This window comes from Melopsittacus undulatus, chromosome 6, assembly GCF_012275295.1.
Source record: "Melopsittacus undulatus isolate bMelUnd1 chromosome 6, bMelUnd1.mat.Z, whole genome shotgun sequence".
NCBI classification, from domain to species: domain Eukaryota; kingdom Metazoa; phylum Chordata; class Aves; order Psittaciformes; family Psittaculidae; genus Melopsittacus; species Melopsittacus undulatus.
In genome coordinates this window covers 3,672,689-3,694,115 of record NC_047532.1, presented here as the reverse complement: position 1 = coordinate 3,694,115, position 21,427 = coordinate 3,672,689, and the positions used below count along the sequence as shown (strand labels likewise).

General features: G+C 42.5%; 1 protein-coding gene across 4 annotated transcripts in view; it reads left to right on the top strand.

Annotated features, from left to right (window-relative positions):
* Positions 1-12,744: 12,744 nt before the first annotated feature.
* Positions 12,745-21,427, top strand: part of ACSL4 (acyl-CoA synthetase long chain family member 4) — a 30,531-nt gene continuing 21,848 nt past the window's right edge. For 2 of the 4 annotated variants that reach the window (XM_031045043.2, XM_031045042.2), the window contains exon 1: positions 14,539-14,640. In XM_031045043.2, coding sequence (XP_030900903.2) covers positions 14,550-14,640 — 91 coding nt within the window. In that variant the 5' untranslated portion in view covers positions 14,539-14,549. The other 2 variants (XM_034063840.1, XM_005144522.4) reach the window with 2 other exon arrangements.

The window sequence follows — 21,427 nt, the reverse complement described above, 5'->3', positions numbered from 1 at the left end:
CATATGTTAGATAAGTAAAGGCATTCTCTGAGGTTATTCGGAGCTTGGGGAAAAATATTTTTGTTGAGGTTAGTGTAGGAAAAAAAGATCTGCTATAAAACACTTAAAATGTGTTCTTCAGATTAAAGTGTCCATCCAGATGTTATTTATGTGTTGTTCTTACACTTGAAGTATCTTGAGAATTAACAGAAAGATAACTGCTCTTTTCATACATTGGTAACTAAACATTAGTTTCAAGTGCTCACTGACATTCACTCCCTTTTGTGTTTGCATCCTCATTGTTTAGCCTTCTTTCAGTTTTCAAGGCATTTGCTTTGTTTCAGTTCCAGCACTAGGACCATAATATTGCAAAGCCTAATGAAAGGCATTTCACAAAGAACCACCCAAACATTTTTTTCTTGGAAGCTCAGCCTGAACAGCAATTTTCTCACTGTTGCCTTCCAAGCCAAAATACTGTATTAATAAAATGCACATTTATAGATGCTTACATGCACAATTCAATAAATCTCCTAACAACACTTGGCTAGTCTTTCAGTGAACCACATCCAAGTGGGAAGTGATCTCTGAAATATCTATAGCTAGACTGTAAAATACTTCTCATGCTGATGTCTCAGAAAAATCAGTGAAGACAATGAATGAAATCACTGATGAATTTTCCATTATTAGGTTTACAAGAATTGTGAGCCTGATTCATGTTTGTTAGGGGTAATTTTAGCTATGACTGGTATACGTAGGAAGTGTGTGATTCTATAAATCTACACAGATATGGAAGGAGAAGAATCTGTGCTTCCTGTTTTTGTTCTATTTTGCTATAGTTTATTGGGCACATTGACTTACCAAAAACCCTGTTAAGACTCATTTCAGTTTTAAAAACTGAAATCTAATTTCTGATTGTAAGACATTATCTTTACTTACAAATCTCACCCTGAGAGGTTCTGAACACTGGTGTCTTCTCTAAACTTCTGTGTAGAATTTGCCCTTATTATTAATACCACAGTGACGCTGGGTATTCAAAATCAGGGAATTGCTATTTTTAGTATAACATAAACCAAATGTAATTCTGGTCTCAGAAACAAAACAAAAGGCAGGAAGGAGAACTCTAACATAACATAATCTCTGGTTAATTAAGTTGTATGAAATTTGTACAATTCCATTCTATCATGGAATAGTATGTGATCTGGTCTATTACATCATATTGTGTTGTCACTGTGTATTTTTATGTCTTGTGATGCTCAGGGAAGGAGGCGTTCAATACCTCAGTGTTTACAGGGATAAATCAGGCACTGTACATATTTAGCAATGCTTTCTGAGCCATCCATGGGTTCTGTTAGACCTTGCTGTCATTTATTAGCTTACATAGGTATCAGTCACACATTTTAACATTTCTGCTGAATCTAATACATAAAAATAGGTGCTGTAAAATACCAAAAGGTTACTCTTATACCCTTGTGTTGGGTTTGCATGGAGAGGTTTTGGTAGCAGGGGTGCTACACGGGTGGCTGCTGTGAGAAGCTGACAAAAGCTTCCCCCATGTCTGATTAGAGCCAAGAGAGATGCATCACTGCCCATGGCTAAGCCCATCAAAGACAGTGGTAGCACCTCTGGGATAATGTATGTAAGAAGGAGAAAAAAACATCTGCATAACAGTGCATTCAGAAGAGAGGAGTGAGAGTATGTAAGAACAACTCTACAGAACTCTACAGACACCAAGACACACAAGGTGTGAACTGCAGGAGGAGAGGAGATGCTGCAGGTATGGGGTGCAGAGATTACCTGCAGCTCATGGAAAGACATATCTCTGGAGTTTAAGAAGTTATTGAGGAAAAATGGGTATACTCACGTGTTTTCTGTGCAAGGTCGTGCATTTCATGGAGTGTGGGAGCTTCACACAAGACAGAGGTCACGTTTAAGTTGGTACTGGAAGGTTTAGTTAACCGTTTTGTTAAAGCCACTGTATGGAATAGCGAGCCCTCTAGTGGTTGTTCACCTCCCAAATTCTCACTCTAATGCCCTATTAACGAATACCTTTCTTTTTTTCCGTAACAGCACAATTTGTGTTGTTTTACCTCTTGGAGATGTTGTTAGCACTACTTTTCTACACATAGGAAATGAAATAGTAAGAATTGGGCTAGTTCTGTTGTAATGATACATGACACACCTGCATGACACATGAGACTTCTATATGGGAGTTTTACTTTAAAGACGACTACATGCCTGTGTCTGCATGAGGTCTAATGACAGGGCTTCTGGTCACTGAGGGTTTGGCAGGTACCCAGATTGAATACCTCATACATCAATAGAACATAGAATGTATGGAAAAGGTGTCAAAAGAAGGCAGGAATTGTGTTCTCTCCTGTTAGAGCTGAAAGAGGGAAATAGGCTCTACAGTCCTCTGATGAGCTGCAGTGGGAAGGAACCACTTCTGAGCTGCAGCAGTCACCAGACTGAATTGTAGTGATAAATAAACTCAGTTTTCCTGAAATGCATTTTTTTTGCAATGAGTTGATGTATGAGGGTTTTGTTTTGTTGCTTAAGCCAATGTAATGCACAGAGTTTGAAGGAAATAAAATATGCATCTTATGCAGGTTTAATCTCTGCTCATGTTCTTACCTCAGGATTCAAATGAATCCTGTAGTCGATGGCTCCTTTATTGCTGTTGCAGCAGTGGATGCTGACTGACAGCTCTCAGTCACAGAACAGGGCAGGCAAAGGATTTTTTCAGGTCTGTGATTTCCAGATAGCTCAGCCACTTTTAGTCTCTTTCATAAGTCTTAGATATATTTACCAGAGCTCTCTGAATTTACCAGGCTTATGCTCATGTGAGCATTTTAACAGCTTGGCTGGTGGTTTGCATCATGCTTCAGAGCTAGCTGCTTTTTGTTTTCCCCGTGGCTGATTGCTGGGAAGAGCTTTTCCACAGTCTCAACCTTCACGCAGTCTTTTCCTACCTGGACAGGGGGTCACGGCTGTGGGCCTCAGCACAGGTCACTTACCAGCAGACCTTTGGGACTCAGGAACAGATTTTTTCCATTTAGAAACTCTGACTTATGGTGAAAAGTGGTACCCAAATAATTTACTTAAAGCCTTCTCTACTAAAATCAGAGAGAAGAGATAAGCAGAAAGCGTAGGGTGGATGTATAGCCAAAGTGAGTGGCCAGATCTCTGAAAACATAGAACTTTCTCCAATGAAGAGGGAAGGTGGCTCAGCAGGTGGCAGCACTCGGCCTGCTTGGGCTTAGCCTGGTTTCTACCTCTAGAGACAAGCTAGGCTTCCAGTCATGTCCTGGTTCCTGCTATTAAACAGATCCCCTTTCCTTCCTGTGAAGTAGGAGATGTTTAACAACGCAATGGAAACTATTTGTGCCATTGGTCACTGCCATACAGCAAATGCAGAGTGGCTTTGGGGAAGATCATTTGGAGAAAAAAAACAGTAAAGGATGGAAGCAGCACAGCTCACTAGCAGTAACTTGGGCTAGAGCTTGCTGCATAGATGTAAGTGTCAATAGAATGTCAAAATAAACAGTAAATCTCATTCTTGATAATCCTGCTGAGTTCTGCTACACAGACACCTAGCTGTGCCTGCCTATTAGGAGAAGCAAAGGCTTCCACGATGGATTTTTGGATGTTGAATGGCCTGAGCAATCTGAACTACTTTGGCTACACTGTGAGGAGTGCAGTGATCTAAAGCCTCTAGAACAAGGGATTTTTGAACTCTGAATCAGATTCTAAAATGTAATTCCCAGGTGCTTCTTTGTTCTCCTCTCTGATCCTTACAGGGGTGGGTGTTAGGGGAAGGGTCACAGGTTCTTTGTAAATGGGGTACTTTGCTGTGAAGTACCTTGAACAAGATTTCTCAGCAAGTAACTCACCAGCTGCAGCATTGCACCCATTCTGCCTCCAGACAGGCTTAAAAACCTTGATGTTGCCATTGCATATTGCACATCCCCATTCAATTTCCTCACCTAGCCCATGGGGAAAGAAAGCAGGAATCCTCCTGGGAATATGCTGATAATGAGATGAAAACTTGACAGCATTTATTTATGATTACATTGAGTTAATGGCAGGTATTTTAATCTCACTCTGCTGAAACTATTGATTTGTTCATTTGTCTGAATTGCGCATTTCAGTATTTGGCTAAAGCATCAACTAACACCAAGGGGAATGTCTTAGAGCTACAGACGAGGGAGATTATTGGGCTTAATCGGTATTATTGCTGTAGAGCTCCTGTGGTGTGGGAATATGGCTTGCTTATTCTAAACTTTTTAATCCAGTATTAAGAGGAATTGCCATGAAGTTACACCATAGAAAAATAATTAGTCCAAAGTTAAACCCTGGGTAGTAGTCTAAAACTCTTTAAGCCTCCTGTTCATCACAAATCCTCTACCATTTCTCCTGAGCACCCTTATGTTTGTGCCAACACTTTTTAGACTGTGCGGGCCAGGCTTGTGCCCTGTGTAGTACCAGAGAAGCCAGTAGGGTCAGAATATCAGAAGTAAGATACAGTAGAGGGATTTTAGCAATTCAAAACGCTTGTTCAATAATGCTTAAAGACAAAAAGCTATAGTGCTGTTTGTAGCCCTGATAATCAGGAGATAAGCAAGACTAAGTTTGTAAAGAGAAACATCTCTTGTTAGGCTCAGTGCTGTAGTTGGAGGAAGTCATGAAAATAATATTCTAAAGGTTGGTGAGAGATGGAATTGCTCAGGCTGTTTGTCTGGTGAATATAATGCACCTTTTGTTACCCTGCCTATTTTTGCACTACCTTCTAATTTTCTCAAGCTGCTACAAGGCTGTTATCTGAAGATGCTTCTATTGTATATTAATGAGGAAGTTAAATTATCTAGGTAGCACAGGCTAAAGCTGAAACTCCCCAGCATCATCTTTCTTAACTATCAGTGTCAAGTAAGAAAATAGGTCTGTAAGTGATACTATTCATCTGAACAAGAGGAAACTGACTGGTGTTTGTCAGCTATGTGTAACACTGATACCTGAACTGGCCTTGGAGCCAGGTATCATCACAGATAATGTGGTGGTGTCTGCTTTCGGGCAGGTTTGAATCCTGAGGACTAGACCAGCAGGAGCAGAGTGCAGTCATTGCCCCCCCAACACCAGTGTCTGCAAATAGTCAGAACTAAGTTTCATTCACAAGCATTTAATTCTCCTGTAACTACTACAAACAGTAACATCTATTTTTGCCAACAATTGGCATATCCAGTGTCATGTGAATAAATTACATAGTCAATGCCAGGAATCCACTTGTAATAGAACTACTGACAGAAATGAAAGCAGAGTCATAGAAATATTGTGCAAATGAAGCACGTTCTATTAATAATTCTTGCATATATGACGTTGATAGAAAACCCAAGGAACAACATGTACAAGTAGGTAGCAGCTACTGATAGGACAAACTGATTGTGTAAGTGGAATTCTCTTCTGTTTCAGCAGCAAAAGGGAAGTCAACGTTACAAGTGTGAGCATTTAAAACTGTCACAGTTTTGTTAACTTTATCACAGTGGTAAAGATTGAAACTGACCTGGTCTCTTCATTAAAAGTGCTTTTACCTTCACATCTGAGTGCTGAATCAAATCCTTGATCCCATGGGAAGTACTTTTTGAGGTAAGAATTCAAATAGCTTTCTGAAAGACACTTCTCATCTTTGTGTGTCAATTCCCTTTTTTTTTCATGGATAGACATTTTCTGTACCACAAATGGTTATGAATGGAAACAGACAAATTTAGACCCAAAGATGTTGACAATGAAGTTACTATGCAAAGAAATGTTGACATGTTAGCTGAAAAATGCTACTCAGAATGTAGGAAATTCTTACTCTGACATCTTTGTCCATGTCAGCAAGAGCCTGTATAGACATATGTAGATGGGAAAGATAAAAGCATACATGGGGAATGTTTCATGGCTGACTGCTAAAGGGTCTGAAAGGGGTGACCAAGAAAGAAAAAAACACACATTTATTACACTGTTCAGTGTAACAGGTGAAATTGCTGAGGGGATCTGTACCACTACTGCAGACTGTCCATAAATATCATTTTAAAAGGCTCTTCTCCTGGAATTTGTGCTCTTTTTCAGTAGGCCACAGTGCTATAGAACTGATTCTGTTGGACTGATGGGGAACAATCCAGTGATCAATCAGCCTCTGAAGAAAGAGGTTGTGCTAGAAAAGACAAGATACAACTGAAACTTTTGCTTTAAAGACAGAATTAAAGTAATATACTGTGAATTCCAGCAAAACCCTGACATTCTGACAAGCTGGGTAAATGAGATTCTTATTGGTGCTCTGTCTCATAGATCATGTCAGGAAGGGTGGAAGCTGCAAGACTCTTGTAAGAACTCCCTTACAAGTTCAGGAGCAAGCTGAAGCAGAGCTACTGGAGCATGTCAGGGCAGACTGGCAGCTTGCTGTAATGTGGAATATTTTAAGACTGGAAGAGTACTTACTCACTTTAAAGCATATATAATACTTCTGTCCTTGGGCTGGAGTTCTGTGTTTAGGCTCCATAATTTTGCCTTCTGGGCCCAACGGTCTCTGAAACAAAGAGAGAATGTTTGTACTGATTCTTACAGAGATATATAATCATAGAAACAGATGTTCTAAGGGTCATTTATAGTTTATTTAAAGAAATCCCATGAGGGAGTTCAAAATAATAAGACTTTCTAAGACTTGCATAAATAGATGGACAATTTATCAGCAAATAATTATCAGAAATTTCTCTTAGATGTGATTTTACATGAATAAGTACAGAAAAGGGCTCACAGTCTATCAGTGCTAAGAACTAAGAGTTGATTCATGTTTTTTGCTCTAAGGAATGAAACAAGGAAACATACCATTTAATCTTTGTGCAATAGGTAAATTGTTCCATAGAACAGTTATTCTAACGTGAGTAAGTATTCCTTCATGCTCCAAAACATGTCTTGGACCTAGATTGTGTCTGTCCTTCATGCAAATCTCCTGATGTATATCTGCCCCTAAAACTTACATGAATGACTACAAGCAGATAAGCGATAAGTTGAGGCATTCTAATCTTACCAGCATTACTTCTCATATTACAGAGGAATACATGCACATGCAACTGTTGCCTGGGAGCACAATGTGTATGCGAGCACAGCAGAGGATGTTGTATGTACTTGCCTGTTCCACATTTCTCAGGAATGGACTCCAAGTGACGGCCAGCCCACAGACATACATGTGTTATTTTTCTAATCATAGCTTCATAATGATTGATCTGAGATAACAAACTGGAACAAAGGTAACACAAACAAGTTATTTATTGTAGTTTTTGCTGTCTGCATTCTAAATAAAAGAGAATTAATTGTGGAAAAACCGCCCAGCGAGGAAGCTGGCCTTGCTGCTTCTGTCAGAACAAACCTCAGCCATGGCATATGTAAATAGAAAGACTATTGAGGTCAAGGTCTTCACTGCATTTTAGTCTTCACTCTACTGATTTCCCCAGATTGTTTCAGAGCTCTGGACTCTGCACAGATCTGAGCAGGCAATGAGTGTGATGTTTTTACAGAACACAAGTGTTACACCTGCAAGCAGGTCCCTGTTTCTCTTTCATGTGTGGAACACGGTTTAAAACAAAGATTCAATTACATGATGCAAGTCTATTCAGCGCTCACAAGCTGCTGTGCATTTTCCTACATGACAACTCAGAATGAGAGGTCATGTTTGTGTAGACCAGGATAACAAACTTCATTAAAGGTGTTTGTTCAGAAGGCCTACCAAACTTAGCCTGTGCTTTCTTCCTGCTCCCACCCAAAGGCCCAGTGCACTGCTGTAGATGCTAGATGTGAGAAAAGACTGTTTTATCCTGTATGTAAAATACAGGTTATACACAGGTTTGCAGATAATTTTCCAATGTGGTTTCATGTAGAAGAGTAAGAAGGGAACGGAATAAGCTTGAACATCAAAGAACCTACGAATTCATATATCTGGAAGTAGGTCCCTTCCCTTAAAACTTTGCCCTTTATTCAACAGCTCACCCCTCAATTCTCCCCCCCCCCCCCCCCCCCCCCTTTAAAATTCCTCCTTGAAATGCACTTCTTTGGAGAGATCAATAATACTTTGTGTCACCAAATGTGTATATCTGACTGTTAGGTTGGGTTTGTTGTGTTTTCTTTTAAAACATGAGAGTCAATTGAAAAAGATCTAGAGTGAACAAAAGTGCATTGCGCCTGATGAACAAGAGTTAAGAAATTATAAGGTGTAAGATGCGTCAGCTTTTTGTTATGATGTGCTCTAAGTTCAATAGAGAAGTAGCAGAAATATGATTAAAAAACAGAATAGGAACACATGAAAACTTTCCCAGCCTGAGCAAAACTGGTTTTGGAGAGTGCTTGCTACAGAATGGCCAAGTTTATGCCCAAAATTTGTTTTCTGTTGTTTTGATTCTAACTGTCTACTCTGTGAAGAAACAGGATTGCATCAAAGAAATGGTTGAATTCAGCAGTCACTGCTCCTAATATAAACAAACAATCCACAAGGCTTTAAATATTGATTTACTACTTAGATTAGAAGCGTTAAGATTATGCAATACCTTTGCTGATATCAGGAATGAGGTGAGAGGCTGTTGACTATTTCCAAGCTTGTCCTGAATCATGGGTGAGAACTGGAGACCTTCCAGCTTGGCTTTAGTCTATCCTCAACATACCCTTCTCTTCCTTCTCTTTGACCTCTGGGATAAGGATGAAAATCAGCATCAGTATCAAACAGTTGCACTGCCTGGGGAGTTCTTTATACAGGTCACATTCCATAGAGATTATAGCTGGCTTCTCCTTACTGGAAAGATACAAAGCAGTTGCAACATGAATCCTTTTAGTCAGCTGTGGGTTTAAAGCCCGTGTGACACACTGTGACATAAAGGCAGTGTAAATTTCTGTTTGTGAACTCCTAAAATGTTTGCAAAGGCGTTTCAGACATCTTGTAGTGAATGTAAGCTTCCTGACAGCAGGCGTGCTTTTCTTAGCTATCTGTTTTGAAGCCCTTGAAGTATTCCACTTCCCCTCAGGGTATTGCTAGTTGACCATGGCTTCATTTACAAAGACCAAGCAAATCTGCTTCTGCTTTGTTTTCAAAAAAGAATGTTTGAAAGCAGTCAAAAAGCAAGTGTAAATGCAACTATGACAAGTAATAACTGCAGCATCAGTTGTCCTACCTAACTCAGTCATTAGCATACCTGTGGTTATAGGAAAGGTGTTCCATGGAACCTCCACAGAATAAGGTAGATTTGACTCTTCTCTTGGATATCCTGTCTGATATAAGTTTAATTTTAGTACCCATTATTCTAACTATAACCTGACAGGTTCTATTTTTCCTTAGATTGCAAATTACCAATATTTGTCTCCAACTTTGCTAAAATCATTAATTTGACTTAGATGTTCACACTTCTGAAACAAAGCAAGCATTTTGTTGAGTACTTCTGACAATGCCTCTGAACCTGGATGTCATTCAGTGGTGCTCAGCTTGGGGACATGAGTGGATGAACCCCGCAGGCACTGGGATTCCCCAGTGAGCTCTTGCCATGGCACACAATGTCACAAGAGGTTGATGAGGACATCCCATGGCTGGTGAGGTCTACAGTAGGGAGGACATAAAGAGGAAGGTGAGGGAAGGAGTGCAGAACCCGGAGCACTTGAAATCCATGTGGAAGCAAGAATGTGTAGTCTGAGGTAGAGAGATAAAAGCTCCAACTTAAATTTGTTGGAGGTGCTCTGAAACTGCACCTGGAAAACATTAGACTTGTCAGCCTGGAAGAGAGATGAATGAGGTAGTACTGCAAGGAATCTGTGATAGCAATCTATAAACCAGGGAGTGGTGTGGAGACAGCTTGGAGAAAACAGTAATTCATGGTGAATTAACACAAAAGTGAAGGGACATCAAATGGAACTACCAGACAGAAGGCTCAGAACACACAAAGAAGGGATTTTCACATGGCATAACGTTAAACGGTGGAACTACATCAAGCTGCAGATGCCTGAAGTTTATATGGGTTAAGAAAGCACTTTGGTTTGTCTTCCATTAATTTCTCTGTGAAGAGCAGAAATGGACTTCTCCTAGCCAAGAGTCTCTGAGCTGCTCAAGTCATCACCTTCCCAAGGGCTGACCAGCCACCACTGGCAACAGCACACTGTGGGAACCTGGTCCTGTTCCTTACTCATTGTGGCCATTCCAGCACCTCAGTGAACAAGCCAGGATACAGCATGGTACCGTTGTTTACCTAAATACAGGGAGGTTAAATCAAAAGAACAGTTAATCTGCATAACCCAGACGTGCCTTTGGGCATTGTGCACAATCCAGGTCCTCTCATTAGTGCTGACTGGTGTTGAGCAAAACAACAGGGTTTGAAACAAAGCGAGAGTAATAACGGAGCACCCTAAAATTCATATAGCCCAAACGAGGCAGTGATTCCATGCAGGCTCCATACAAGGAAGCGATACACCTTGTGGTTCTCTGTGAAAGAGAGTGATTACATACAGCATTCCCATTGCTCCTGCAGTTGTTGCCAGATTATTGTAGCCTCCTGCAAGGTGTTGTCTTTCATTGGCACAAACTCCTGTTACCAAATATAGATGTGGCTTGTTTTGTAATGTTGTTGTTTTCACACTCTGTCCCACTCCATATGGCATGGGGGAGGATTGTACTGGACTTGTGCACGGCAGAAATAGAGCAGGAAACGTTTCCTCTGCCTTCACATGGCATTAGGGCCACGCGTCTTGTCAAAAGCTGGTTATTTTGTGCTAGTTTTCATCCAAATAAGCCTTGAACGCCTGAACATGTAAAACCATGTGGCAAAATCGTGCATGAATCACAGGGATATTTGTGTCCTCTGGCTTTCTGAACCGCACTGTGAGTAATCCCTGTTGCTCTCGTCAGTGCTCCTGATGAAACCTATTTCATATGCTCTGAGCAAAGGAGCTTCAGCTCACCTCAGTGTCCCAAAAGAGGCAAACCCAGGTGTGAAACCTGCCTGACAGACACGAGCCCCTTTGGGGTGCGGGCAGGAACAGGGAGCTGGTGTTCACCATGACCCGCAGCTCTGGAGAGGCCAATGGGACCCTGGGGCAGAGCATGGCCAGTGCTAGGTCACACACACACACACAGACAGACAGACACACAGACAGATACACACACACACACATACACAGATACACACACAGACAGACACACACAGACACACAGACACACACACACACAGTCACTCACAGCCACACGCGAGCGGCCGAGCCCGCCCCCTCCCCATGCCCGTCAGAGGGGCGGCGGTGAGGATTGGCCGGCGCCAGGGGCTGACCCCGCCCCGCTCCCCCGCTCCTCAGCCATTTTAACAGCCGGGCCCGCCTCGGGCTGCGGTCGCTGCCGGCGGTGTCGGGACGTGCGGCCGGGTCGGGTGAGAGCGATAACGGCCGCGGAGGGCGGTGAGGGCGGTGAGGGGCTGGGTTCTCCTTCGTGGGCGGGACGGAGCTCGGCAGCACCTGAGGGGAGCGGGGCGTGGGGCCGGCGTTCCCCTCCGGGCCATCCTCCGCCCTCGCCGGGGGTGGGACGCGGCCGGGTCAGCTGAGGGAAGCAGCGGGAGGTTCTGTGGGGTCAGGGCTCTCCCAGGCTCCCGCAGCAGCGGAGCCGGCACCGGGTGCTGGAGCTCCGGTAGGGAGGGCTGGTACCGGCCGTTGGCCGGGAGCAGGTGCTGGGAGTGCTCCCCATGCGCCTTTCCGTTGTCCGTGGGTTGCTCCCCGCCTGGCCCAGGGCCCGCCCGCTGCTTCCTGGGTGCCCGGCGCACCGGCAGCGCCATCGCCTGCCCAGAGCCCCCCCGAGCTGCGGCGGAGGGGGCCGGGCTCGGGTATGGGCTGATGCTGATGTAGCGCGATGTGATTCACTGCTCGGCACGGGGCACGGTTTGATGCTTTGCATCATGAGAGCACCTGGGGAAGTAAAGCAAGGGACTGGTGATGATGTTACGGTGCTGTTCCCATCAGGAAAGCTTCGCCTTGCGATGGTCTAAAGTGCCTTTGTACAGCAGGGCTTTTTTGAGGCTTATCTGAAAAGCAGGTGTATGTGCCCGGTTTATTCCTGACATAATTATGTCATATGTGATATTTACTTTCCAATGAGGACACTCGAGGTTACAGAGGAATTTAGTGTAAATTAAGGGTTGTTTCCTGTAAGGTGAATGGACAGCTGTAGTCCCTGGTGCTTATAAAAGATGATTGTCAGGTTAAAGATAACATCTGACCTTCCTTGGTTCCCATTTCGTCTTGGACTGCTGTAGCATACAAATATGAATACAATACAACATGCTTTGTCATTTACTGCTATATACAAGCTTTCATTTATAGCCTTGCACATCTGAAGTGCAAAAACTAGCAAAGCTACAAATAGGAATTAGAATCATCTGATCTTTTTATCTATTAAATTCTACCTTTTGAAGCTGAGATTTGCCATCTCGGACCAACTGCAGTGATTAAAGACATGGCTTTGTTTTATTTTTTAAGACATGAACATCTTATATTTTAACCACATAAATCCCAAACCCCAACTTTGTTCCCAAGCAAGAGGCAGAATTAGCAGCGTTCCAGTTACAGAAAGGTTATTTGGTTACCTCTGCTTGCTCTTCACTGGTTGATACCAAGTTTGTGTTTTTAATACAGTTCTACAGAAGCCTTAAATATTTGTCCATAGAAGTTACTTTTAGGAGATATGTATTTTTCACTCACCTCTCTTTGCTTTTTATTTGCCAGTTCCCTGTTGTCATAAACTACAGAACTGCGTTAACTTGCAACAGGCAAGACAGCAGCCACCCCCCGAGAGCCCTGCTCTGGTAAGGTTTTCATGATGTGTTATTACTTGGGGACTTGCATCTCATGCAGACTTTGCTCATGTGTTACCTGAATGCTGTCTGTAACATACACTGTGTTACCCATCGCCTGCTCATTGAATAATCTGACCTTTACCAGCAGCTATAGAATTTCAGCATAATAAATTAATGGTGTTCAGTGGGTGGCACTTCCTCACATGAGGATTATGCTTCAGCCCCTTTACAAGACTAGAGAAACCATTCTTGAACAAGGCACTGAGGCAAGGCCTTGGATACAAATATATCCCAGGTGGTGTTAAGATACATATCCAGTAAAACAGATGCAGCCTATTACATTGAGTAAATGTAGGTAATGCCCAAATGAAACAGTAAACAGTAGCCTGAGCTAAGTAAGCATGCAAAATCTATTGAAATTAATGATTAATAAATAGAATTGGGTAGTTAACATGACAAATGAGTGCTTGTTTGAAAGAAAGCTGTTCTGAGTAAGGAATTGCTTAAGCTAAAAAGAGTTGATTATTAAGGGAAATCCTCATTGTATATGCAACCAAGCATGTGGTCACTGTGCTTCAGGACATTTATTCTCAGGAGAGAAGGAAGTTTCATCGAAAGAGGGAAGCAGTTTCCTGAGAAAATGCAGTTTTGTTCCATTTGTTCCTGGAGGGGGTTGTTATTTAGATGGTGCAATGTCTTCCACACTTGTGGAAGGCACATCTCAAAAGCTGGCTGATTAATTCTCCTGCATTCTACAGCAGCTAAAGAGTGACTGCCTTGGTGTTTACTATCGTTTCACAGTCAGCTTCTTTCCTCCCTGTAATTGCTGGGATTGCTCTCTGTCAATTACCAGTTGGAAGGTGTTTAGTGGAATGGAATACATGTACAGAAGGGAAAGCTTGAGAGAGTATTTCTCCTCTGGAATTATTAATACTTTGCTATTGCTTTTTGTCTCCTTGGGTTTTTTTGGCTGAGGGTGGGTGAGGGAAATCAGGATTGCCCATCATCTTCTGACACTCCAGTAATGGTATGTTTGCTCCAAATCTAGGACTCTGTAGATGGGTAGGTAAAAATGAAAGCTGAACGCAGCACTGGTTATTTCTTCTGTGGCTGCTTGCTCACAGAGTAATTGCACTGAAAGTAAAGCACACACTGGAAGTGGTGTAGCAGGTTCCTGTAATGATCTGTGGTGGACATGAAGCCTGCCAGCACCAAGACCCTTATCACAGGTGGGTGTTTGTGGTCTGGGTGGTGGATGGGGAGAACCTTGCCTCAATCCTGGACATGGTGGACCTGTGAGAGCTTTCATTTGCTTTATATGGATGTGAACTAAAAGACAGTGTGGGGAATAAGGCTTGTGCTTGCAAAGAGGAAGAGCTCTGGCCAGCTGCCAGAGCTGTCTGGGAGATGCAGTGGTTTCAGTTTTGGTTTTGCAGTAGGTACCTGGTATGATTCACATTGGGCCACGTGGCCAAGAACAGCAGAAGTAACTGGACATATGCGACAGCAAGTCTGCTTTCCTTGCCCCACTTCTTACAGCTATCAGTTCTTACCTAATATTCATATAAAGTGTACTTGTAATCAAGGTATTGCTTTAATCGTATGCCAAATGTGCACAGCGTTATTTACTCAACAGTGTGTGATACAGAGGTTAGGAATGAGTTGTGGGGGTGGCAAATCCTTACCCTGTTGTTGTTGCCCTGCATAGAAAGCCTTTCTACTATTTGGGCTACCATGCTACTTCAGAGCTGTGCTACCATGGCTCATAGTAGCTCTGGAGTCAGGACTAAACTTGGCGCTGGCTTGAACTTGATCTTCTGCAGAGGTTAGATACGAGGAGTGTGTGAGTGAGGCGTGGTGGTACAACTGGCTGTGGAGTTATTTTGCATTTTAAGATGATCCCAAATATAGTAGAAAACTCAGAGGGCACATTGAACCATTTTTCAGCAAGGAAATAAATAGCACAGGCTGCCTTGGGAGATGGAGGAGCAGAAGAAGTAAGAAAAGGTGACTGTGGGCTTGGGGCTGGGAGGGGTGGGAAGTGTTTGCCTTTAGCCAGCATCTTGCCAGGATGTCAGTTTGTGTCGTGAGTGATGTGGTGTTTTAAAGTTTGTGAGTTGCTGTTGATGGAAGCAAAGTTGGAGCTAATGCCACTGCATCTAAAAGTCAGATGTTTTATTTGCTTTGCTTTTGGGGTAATAGCTGTGCAATGTGGAGGATGTGAGGAATTGCTTCCTTCTCTGCTTCAGATACTGCTAAGCACTTGGAGTTAGCACTGAAATCAGAGAGTACTTTTCACCTCAGTAAAGTGGTTTGTAAGGAATCTTAGCTACTGAGAAAATACCTTTATTCCCCACCTCCTGTATTTAAACTTCGTGTGTTTTTCATAGTAGAGTTAATGCCAAATCAATGGATGTTGTGCAGCTGGGAGCTCACTGGGCTTCAAGGTGAGATATCTTTATCTCCAAGGCAGAGATAAAGTGATCCACCAATTATCAGATTTAAGAGTCTTGGATTTAAAGTCATCCAAGGTGGATCCTTGGTTATCACTTTAAAACCAAGACTCTTAAATCCATGATACTTAAATACCATTGTTGTTCAGTGAGAACAAAACTAATGATCTAGGATCTCCTTGAGTGTTTGTATATGGATGTGACTATTGATTCTCAAGAGTGTGTTCCTGCTTCACCACTTCAGCATCTTTTTCTAAAAGCATGTTTGTAACTTCCCTATTAAATACTAGATTTATTTGCTTTTTAATTCTTATTATACATTCATTGCTCTGCCAGCAGTATCAGAAACTGAAGCTGAATACCTGTGAGTGCATCTGTTCTACCTTAAACTGTGTGATGATGCTGCACCTCAGCCCATGATTTTTGCTCATCACTTCTGTTGGTGTGCAGGGAAAATGCCTGTATCTCCATACACTGGTAATGGGGAATATTTTATAGCATGGGAGTATAATGGCAGTTAGAATATTAACATATATATGAATTAAAAAGCATCTAGGTATGCTTGAAAGCCTGTGAGACTAGAAACAGGTTGACATGACAAGGACGACCTTAAAATAGCATGTTACATTCCAGTTCTTGTGCTCTTCAAATTTGTACTAATTAAAGACTTTTACATTATTATTTTAATAACTCTTAAGTGGTATTTTGTTTTAACTCCCCTGACTATACAAAAAGAGATTGAGAGTAATGCCAGGGCAGTTACAGAAATGCCCAGAGGATTTCTTTAAAGAATTATGTATCATGTAAAAATGCCTTAATGGCATGTTTAGCCTACCCCATTGTGCTTTTGTTAGAGTGTAAGCATGCCAATATGCAAAAACATTTTAACATAGAGCTAATGGTTATGTTTTGCAAAATCACTTGTTAGATCTGTACAGCAGACCTGGTTTATGTTTGGTTTTAACTATTTTATGCCACTGTGCAGCCCATTTTAAAGGGAAAATGGTATCAGTACAGTCTGATCCTTGTTCTGCTTAGCTAGGTGCTTTACATGTGACTTACATTCTAGGAGACACAACAGTAGATTCAGGTAACATGAAAGGAAGGTTACTGTGCATTTTCTAAACCACTATTGTATACATTACAAGATACAAGACGTTCTGAACTATGTCTTAACCCAGGTTTTCCTCTGTATGTGCAGTTACTCGGTTCCAACTACTGTTACTACAGGTAGAGATCTGCTTTATAAAACTGCTTGTGTGTTTGCAGAGTAACTTTAGAACAGGCACTACAGTGGTGATAGTCCCTTTAGCTGAGGTTCTTAATGAACATTGCTCTTCCACAGCAGCCCCAGCACACATGTGCAAGGCAAGGCTCAGGGAGCAGTGCTGCCTATTGCATACCCCTGTGTGGTTCCATGTCTCTGGGCTGCAGTGGTTGGGGTTAGCAGGGACTGAGCACTCAAACACTTTCATTCCCATGCTGGAATTTTTCACCTTTAAATAATGCAACTCAAATGTGTCAAGCATGCATGTGCTGCTGTGCATTTCTTAACTTCCATTCCCAAAGAGTTGTGTTTTCAGCCATGCGTCTGCTCACGAGACCCTTCCCACTTTTGCAATAGGTACATCCCTTACATACTGTCTACTCAGCTCCATCATCAGAAATGGAGAGTGGCCCATAAAATAACTGAATAACTGTCGTCCTTGGTAAGTGACCCTTAACCTTTAAGTGCCTTGCTTCATAGAATCACAGAATGGTTTGGTTTGGAAGGGACCTTAAAGCTCATCCAGTTCCAACCCCTGCCACAGGCAGGGACACCTTCCACTAGACCAGGCTGCTCCAAGCCCTGTCCAAGCTGGCCTTGAACTCTGCCAGGGTTTACACTAATCCTGCTCATACAAAGAGTAGAAAAATATTAGCATAGAGAAGAACTGAATAAATTATAATAACAGTATGTTGCATCACAGAGATATTCTGCTCAGTCAGCCGTTTATGAGCATGTTCTGGTTGGTATTTCCCAATTGGAAAAGAAATAAAAAACAAAGGGTTTGTGCATAGCACACATGTGCCCTAGGCACTTCTTTGTTGCATCTCACAGTGAGAACAAAGGTAACACTGGTGTTCAGTTTTCTGTCACAGTTTGCCAGTGTGAGCTTTCCCCTCAGTTGCACAGATGCCTTCACAGACGGAAGCACTGTCATATTGTTACATCCAATAGCTTTTCCTGGGATTATTTTCCAATGTGCTCATTTCTGACTGTAGACCCCAAGGGCCCCAGCTATAGACAGCCAGAGGGGCTGACTCTGGCCTAGTGCAAGGCAGTTCCTGCCCTGAACCTGCTGTAGGCCCTGCAGGAAGCCCACTGTTCCTCCTTGGATCATGCCTCTGCTCTCCACAGCATCACTTGGACATGGCTCTTTACTCCTGTAATTGAATTTTTTATATTAGCCATTTAGCTCTAACATATGGACTTTACTGCTTGGTTCAGGATAACACATACTGATGAGCCTGCAACTACAGTCAACCTCTTGCTGGGCTTCTAAAGAGCAGGCTAAAGCTATGCTACATCCAGCTTACCTGGATCAATAGCAAGCTCATTAACAACAGTATTTGCTAAAACAAGAACTTTCCCAAAATAAAGCTTCCTCTTTTGTGTGCATGCAGTGATTGCTCAGCTGGGGACAGGCTGAGTTGATGTTTTAAATAAATATCAAAGAGTTTTGTAAATTCTGTGTCCATTTCTGTACACCAGGAGCCACCTGCACAACATGAACCAAGAAGTCTACTAAGAAAGTGGTGTTTAGAGAAACATCAGACTGCAAATAATGTGTATCTAATGCTTTGCAATGTCAGTTCCTCACATTCAGTGAAGCATGAGGAGCATTCACTGTCTGTCAAGTCAGATACTACAAAACATTTGCTGTAACTTCATACAGTGTTGCAGTTAGCATTTCTGCACTGATTTATGGCAGGGGGCACATACAGCTGAAGGAGTCCACATCTAAATGAGTGCAGTCATCCTTGTCCTCTTGACTTTGCAGGGCTGGGTGAAGCCAGGGTTACAATTACAAAGAGCCTGTGTTGTGATACTTGTTGTAACAGGATGCAAGTAACCTGCTGGAGAAGAAAACCTACAAGTTGGTGTAACTGGTCCGAATTGCTGTGGCCCAAGCAGTGTGTCAGATGCTTTGTTTCTTCATCTCCAGTAGTTGTACATCTGTTGAAAAGACCTCACTAAGTTCAGTGTACCTGAAGTATATGCAGATACACTGATAAGCAGAACACACAGTGAGTCATTCTCAACAAGTGTTTTGTCTTGGAAGCTGCTCAACTGTAGCTTATGAATTGTCACTTCTTCAGCTGTGCCAGTTGAGTCTGTGGAGCTGGAAGCTGCATTTCCCTGCACACTGTGTGCTGGCTCATAGCAAAAGCCAGGAATTTATGAAATGAGAACATTTGTTTCATGGCTGAAACTGTCAACTGAGTCGTCAGCTGCTGTTTCCTGTGCCACACAGCCACTTTGGGTTAGGAAGGGTATGAACTCCTGACCTTCAGTAAATCACAAATTGTGTGTATTAAAGTATTTTGGAATGTATAAATTCTGTAATAAATTTTTTAAAGGACCTTTTAGTGTTTAGGAATAGGGTTTGGGGCTTCTTTTTGGGCTTTCAATAAAGTGCATTAGTTACCACACTGCAGCTTCCACGTGCCTTTTTCCTAACACTTCCATGCCCACACCAAGCGTGCAGAAGCTGCAGCCAGGGCTCACTCACTGGCTTCTGGCAAAAAGGAGGGGACAGACTGGGCCAGCAGAAGATGGGTGGAGGCTATTTCTGTCAGCAGCAGCTCTGATGCTGGTAGCTCACCTTTATGCTTGTTTCCAGTTCTTACAAAACTACAACATAGAGGTGTAAGTAATATTGTGTCACTGAACTAATTTGAGGTGACCACATCCTCCCTTGCACTGGTGCCTGTGGGACTGAGTAGGGGCCTATGGCAGACAACTGGCTGAATGTAAAGGTTGGCTGCCTACAAGCTTTGCAGCTGAAGGGCACAAAGTGGGATCACTGCAGTCCAGGCTTGCATCAAGTTAGCTGCCATGAACCTGAACTTGAAGACTCTGGTGGAGAGCCAGCAGTCTTGTTGCACTGTTTTCACTCCTTCATCGGAGCCTCCATTGCGCTACATCATGTTTATGACAATAAACTTGCTCAAGTTGTGTTATATCCTAAAACTTGCTTTAAGTTCTGATCTCTCTAATCTCTATTCTTAGTATGGCACTTTTGGGGGCTTTTTTGCACAATGAAAACATACATGCTAAAAGAATGACAATACTATGTAGGTAAGCGGTAGTTTTATAGCACTATTTTCCATAGCTTTGTGTGTTACACAGAAGAGTTGAGAAATTAAACCTGCAGCTAGTGGTAATGTCAAACAACAACAAAGTGATACAGCAATAGAAAGGAAAAATGAAAAGCAGCAAGAGATTCTGGTTCGTGGTGCCTGTGGTCATCCTGCACAAGGCACAGAAGTTGGAAGTGAGACTGGAGTAGGTTCTGTCCATAGCAGCCCATTAGTTTGTCTTTTTGCACATTACTTTCCATGAAGACAGCTGTGTATACAGCTGATTCATGCTGTGCAAATACACACTGTAATGTAATACTGAGTTTGATAGCTTTGTTTTTGTGCTTTTGGTAGATAGATGTGTTTAATTTTCATTATGAAATATGGGTTCTGTTTATTTCATAAACATGCAAATTGTTCTGCATTTTTATGAGCTCCTCTGTTCGAACAGTGTGTTCTAAAGTGCTTTCATTATGAAATGTATCACCTCAGGGAAGGGGAACAACTGGAAGGTGAAACTAAGCTTGCTGCAGGGTGAGAAGGTGGGAGTTGGAAAAGGGATCAGGGCAGGATTTTGCCTTAGCAAATCATGGAGAGCATCCTGCTCATGAAGTACAGACAGCCCCAGAGTGGCACCTCTGAATGCTCAAAGGTGGTTTGATGAATGATGATCTCATACACAGAATGGTCAGAAATAAGTGGAAGGTTCTTTTCAGCTCACGTTACCTGATGGCAGAGGATGGTGGCCAGCCTGTACTCCTCCTCCCCCCATTCCCTATTGTAAGAACATTGCAGTTACTCAGATACAACATACACCCACTTAAAAAGTTTCTGTTTGGAAAATGTTGTTGTTTCCCCACCTTTTTGAGTTATGACCCGTGCCCAGACACTGGATGCAAATATAAAGGGGGGTGTTTGACCTTATTCTCTGAAATGGTGAGATAAGGATAAGGTTTCTGTGGGTAAGGTTTCTGGTGGCTGTTTCTCTAAGTTAATTCATTGGTGTTCCTCAAAGTGGTTTAATACATTTGTTCCATATTACCTCTTGCTGTATAAGTTTGTCTATTCTTAAAGGAACATATTAAATTATATCTTTTTTATTACTAACCATATACTGCTGTGTGGTTGGTACACAGTGTCATACTCAGGATGTTTCTGTCCCTTTTTCAGAGCAGAAAAGTTACTAAAAATAAGCTAAATGGTCAACAGCATCAGTTTTCATGCTTCCTTCAGAATTTGTTACATCTAAGACCACTTCACTGTCTGTATAGTCTACAGATTCCTTCTTCTGCAGCTGCTACTGTGACTCATGCTTTGTTCATACTAAAGGCGATCTGGTTACCTAAATAGCAAGTTGTGCCATCCTGCTCCTCGAGTTCTAGCACTGGGGCTTGCTGCAAACGGTTACATGCTTTTTGTATGTCTCTGGGCCGTCAGGGCTTGAATAAATTCCTTTTAGGAAGCTACTGGCTGTGTTGGTGCAGGGCTGTCCTGTGCTGGCATGTTCTGCTCCAGGGGAGGATCAAGCACCATCGTGATTACACAGTTACATACCTCCTTGATCTGGTCTCGCTCTGGGCTCTCTCTGTTCTCAGCATGGGCTTTGAGCATGGGATGCTGTGCCCCAGTCCTGTGAACGTGTCCTCCATGTTCTGCAGGAGCTCCTTGGGTGTTTTGGGCTAAGAACATCAAAAACTGCCTGGAACTGCCTGTACACCTCCAGCATGCCGGTGCCTGTAAATGCGTGTGATAAACGTGCGTGCATGCATATTGTGGGTTCAAAATGTTGCTGTTCAAAACTGTCTCAGAGGT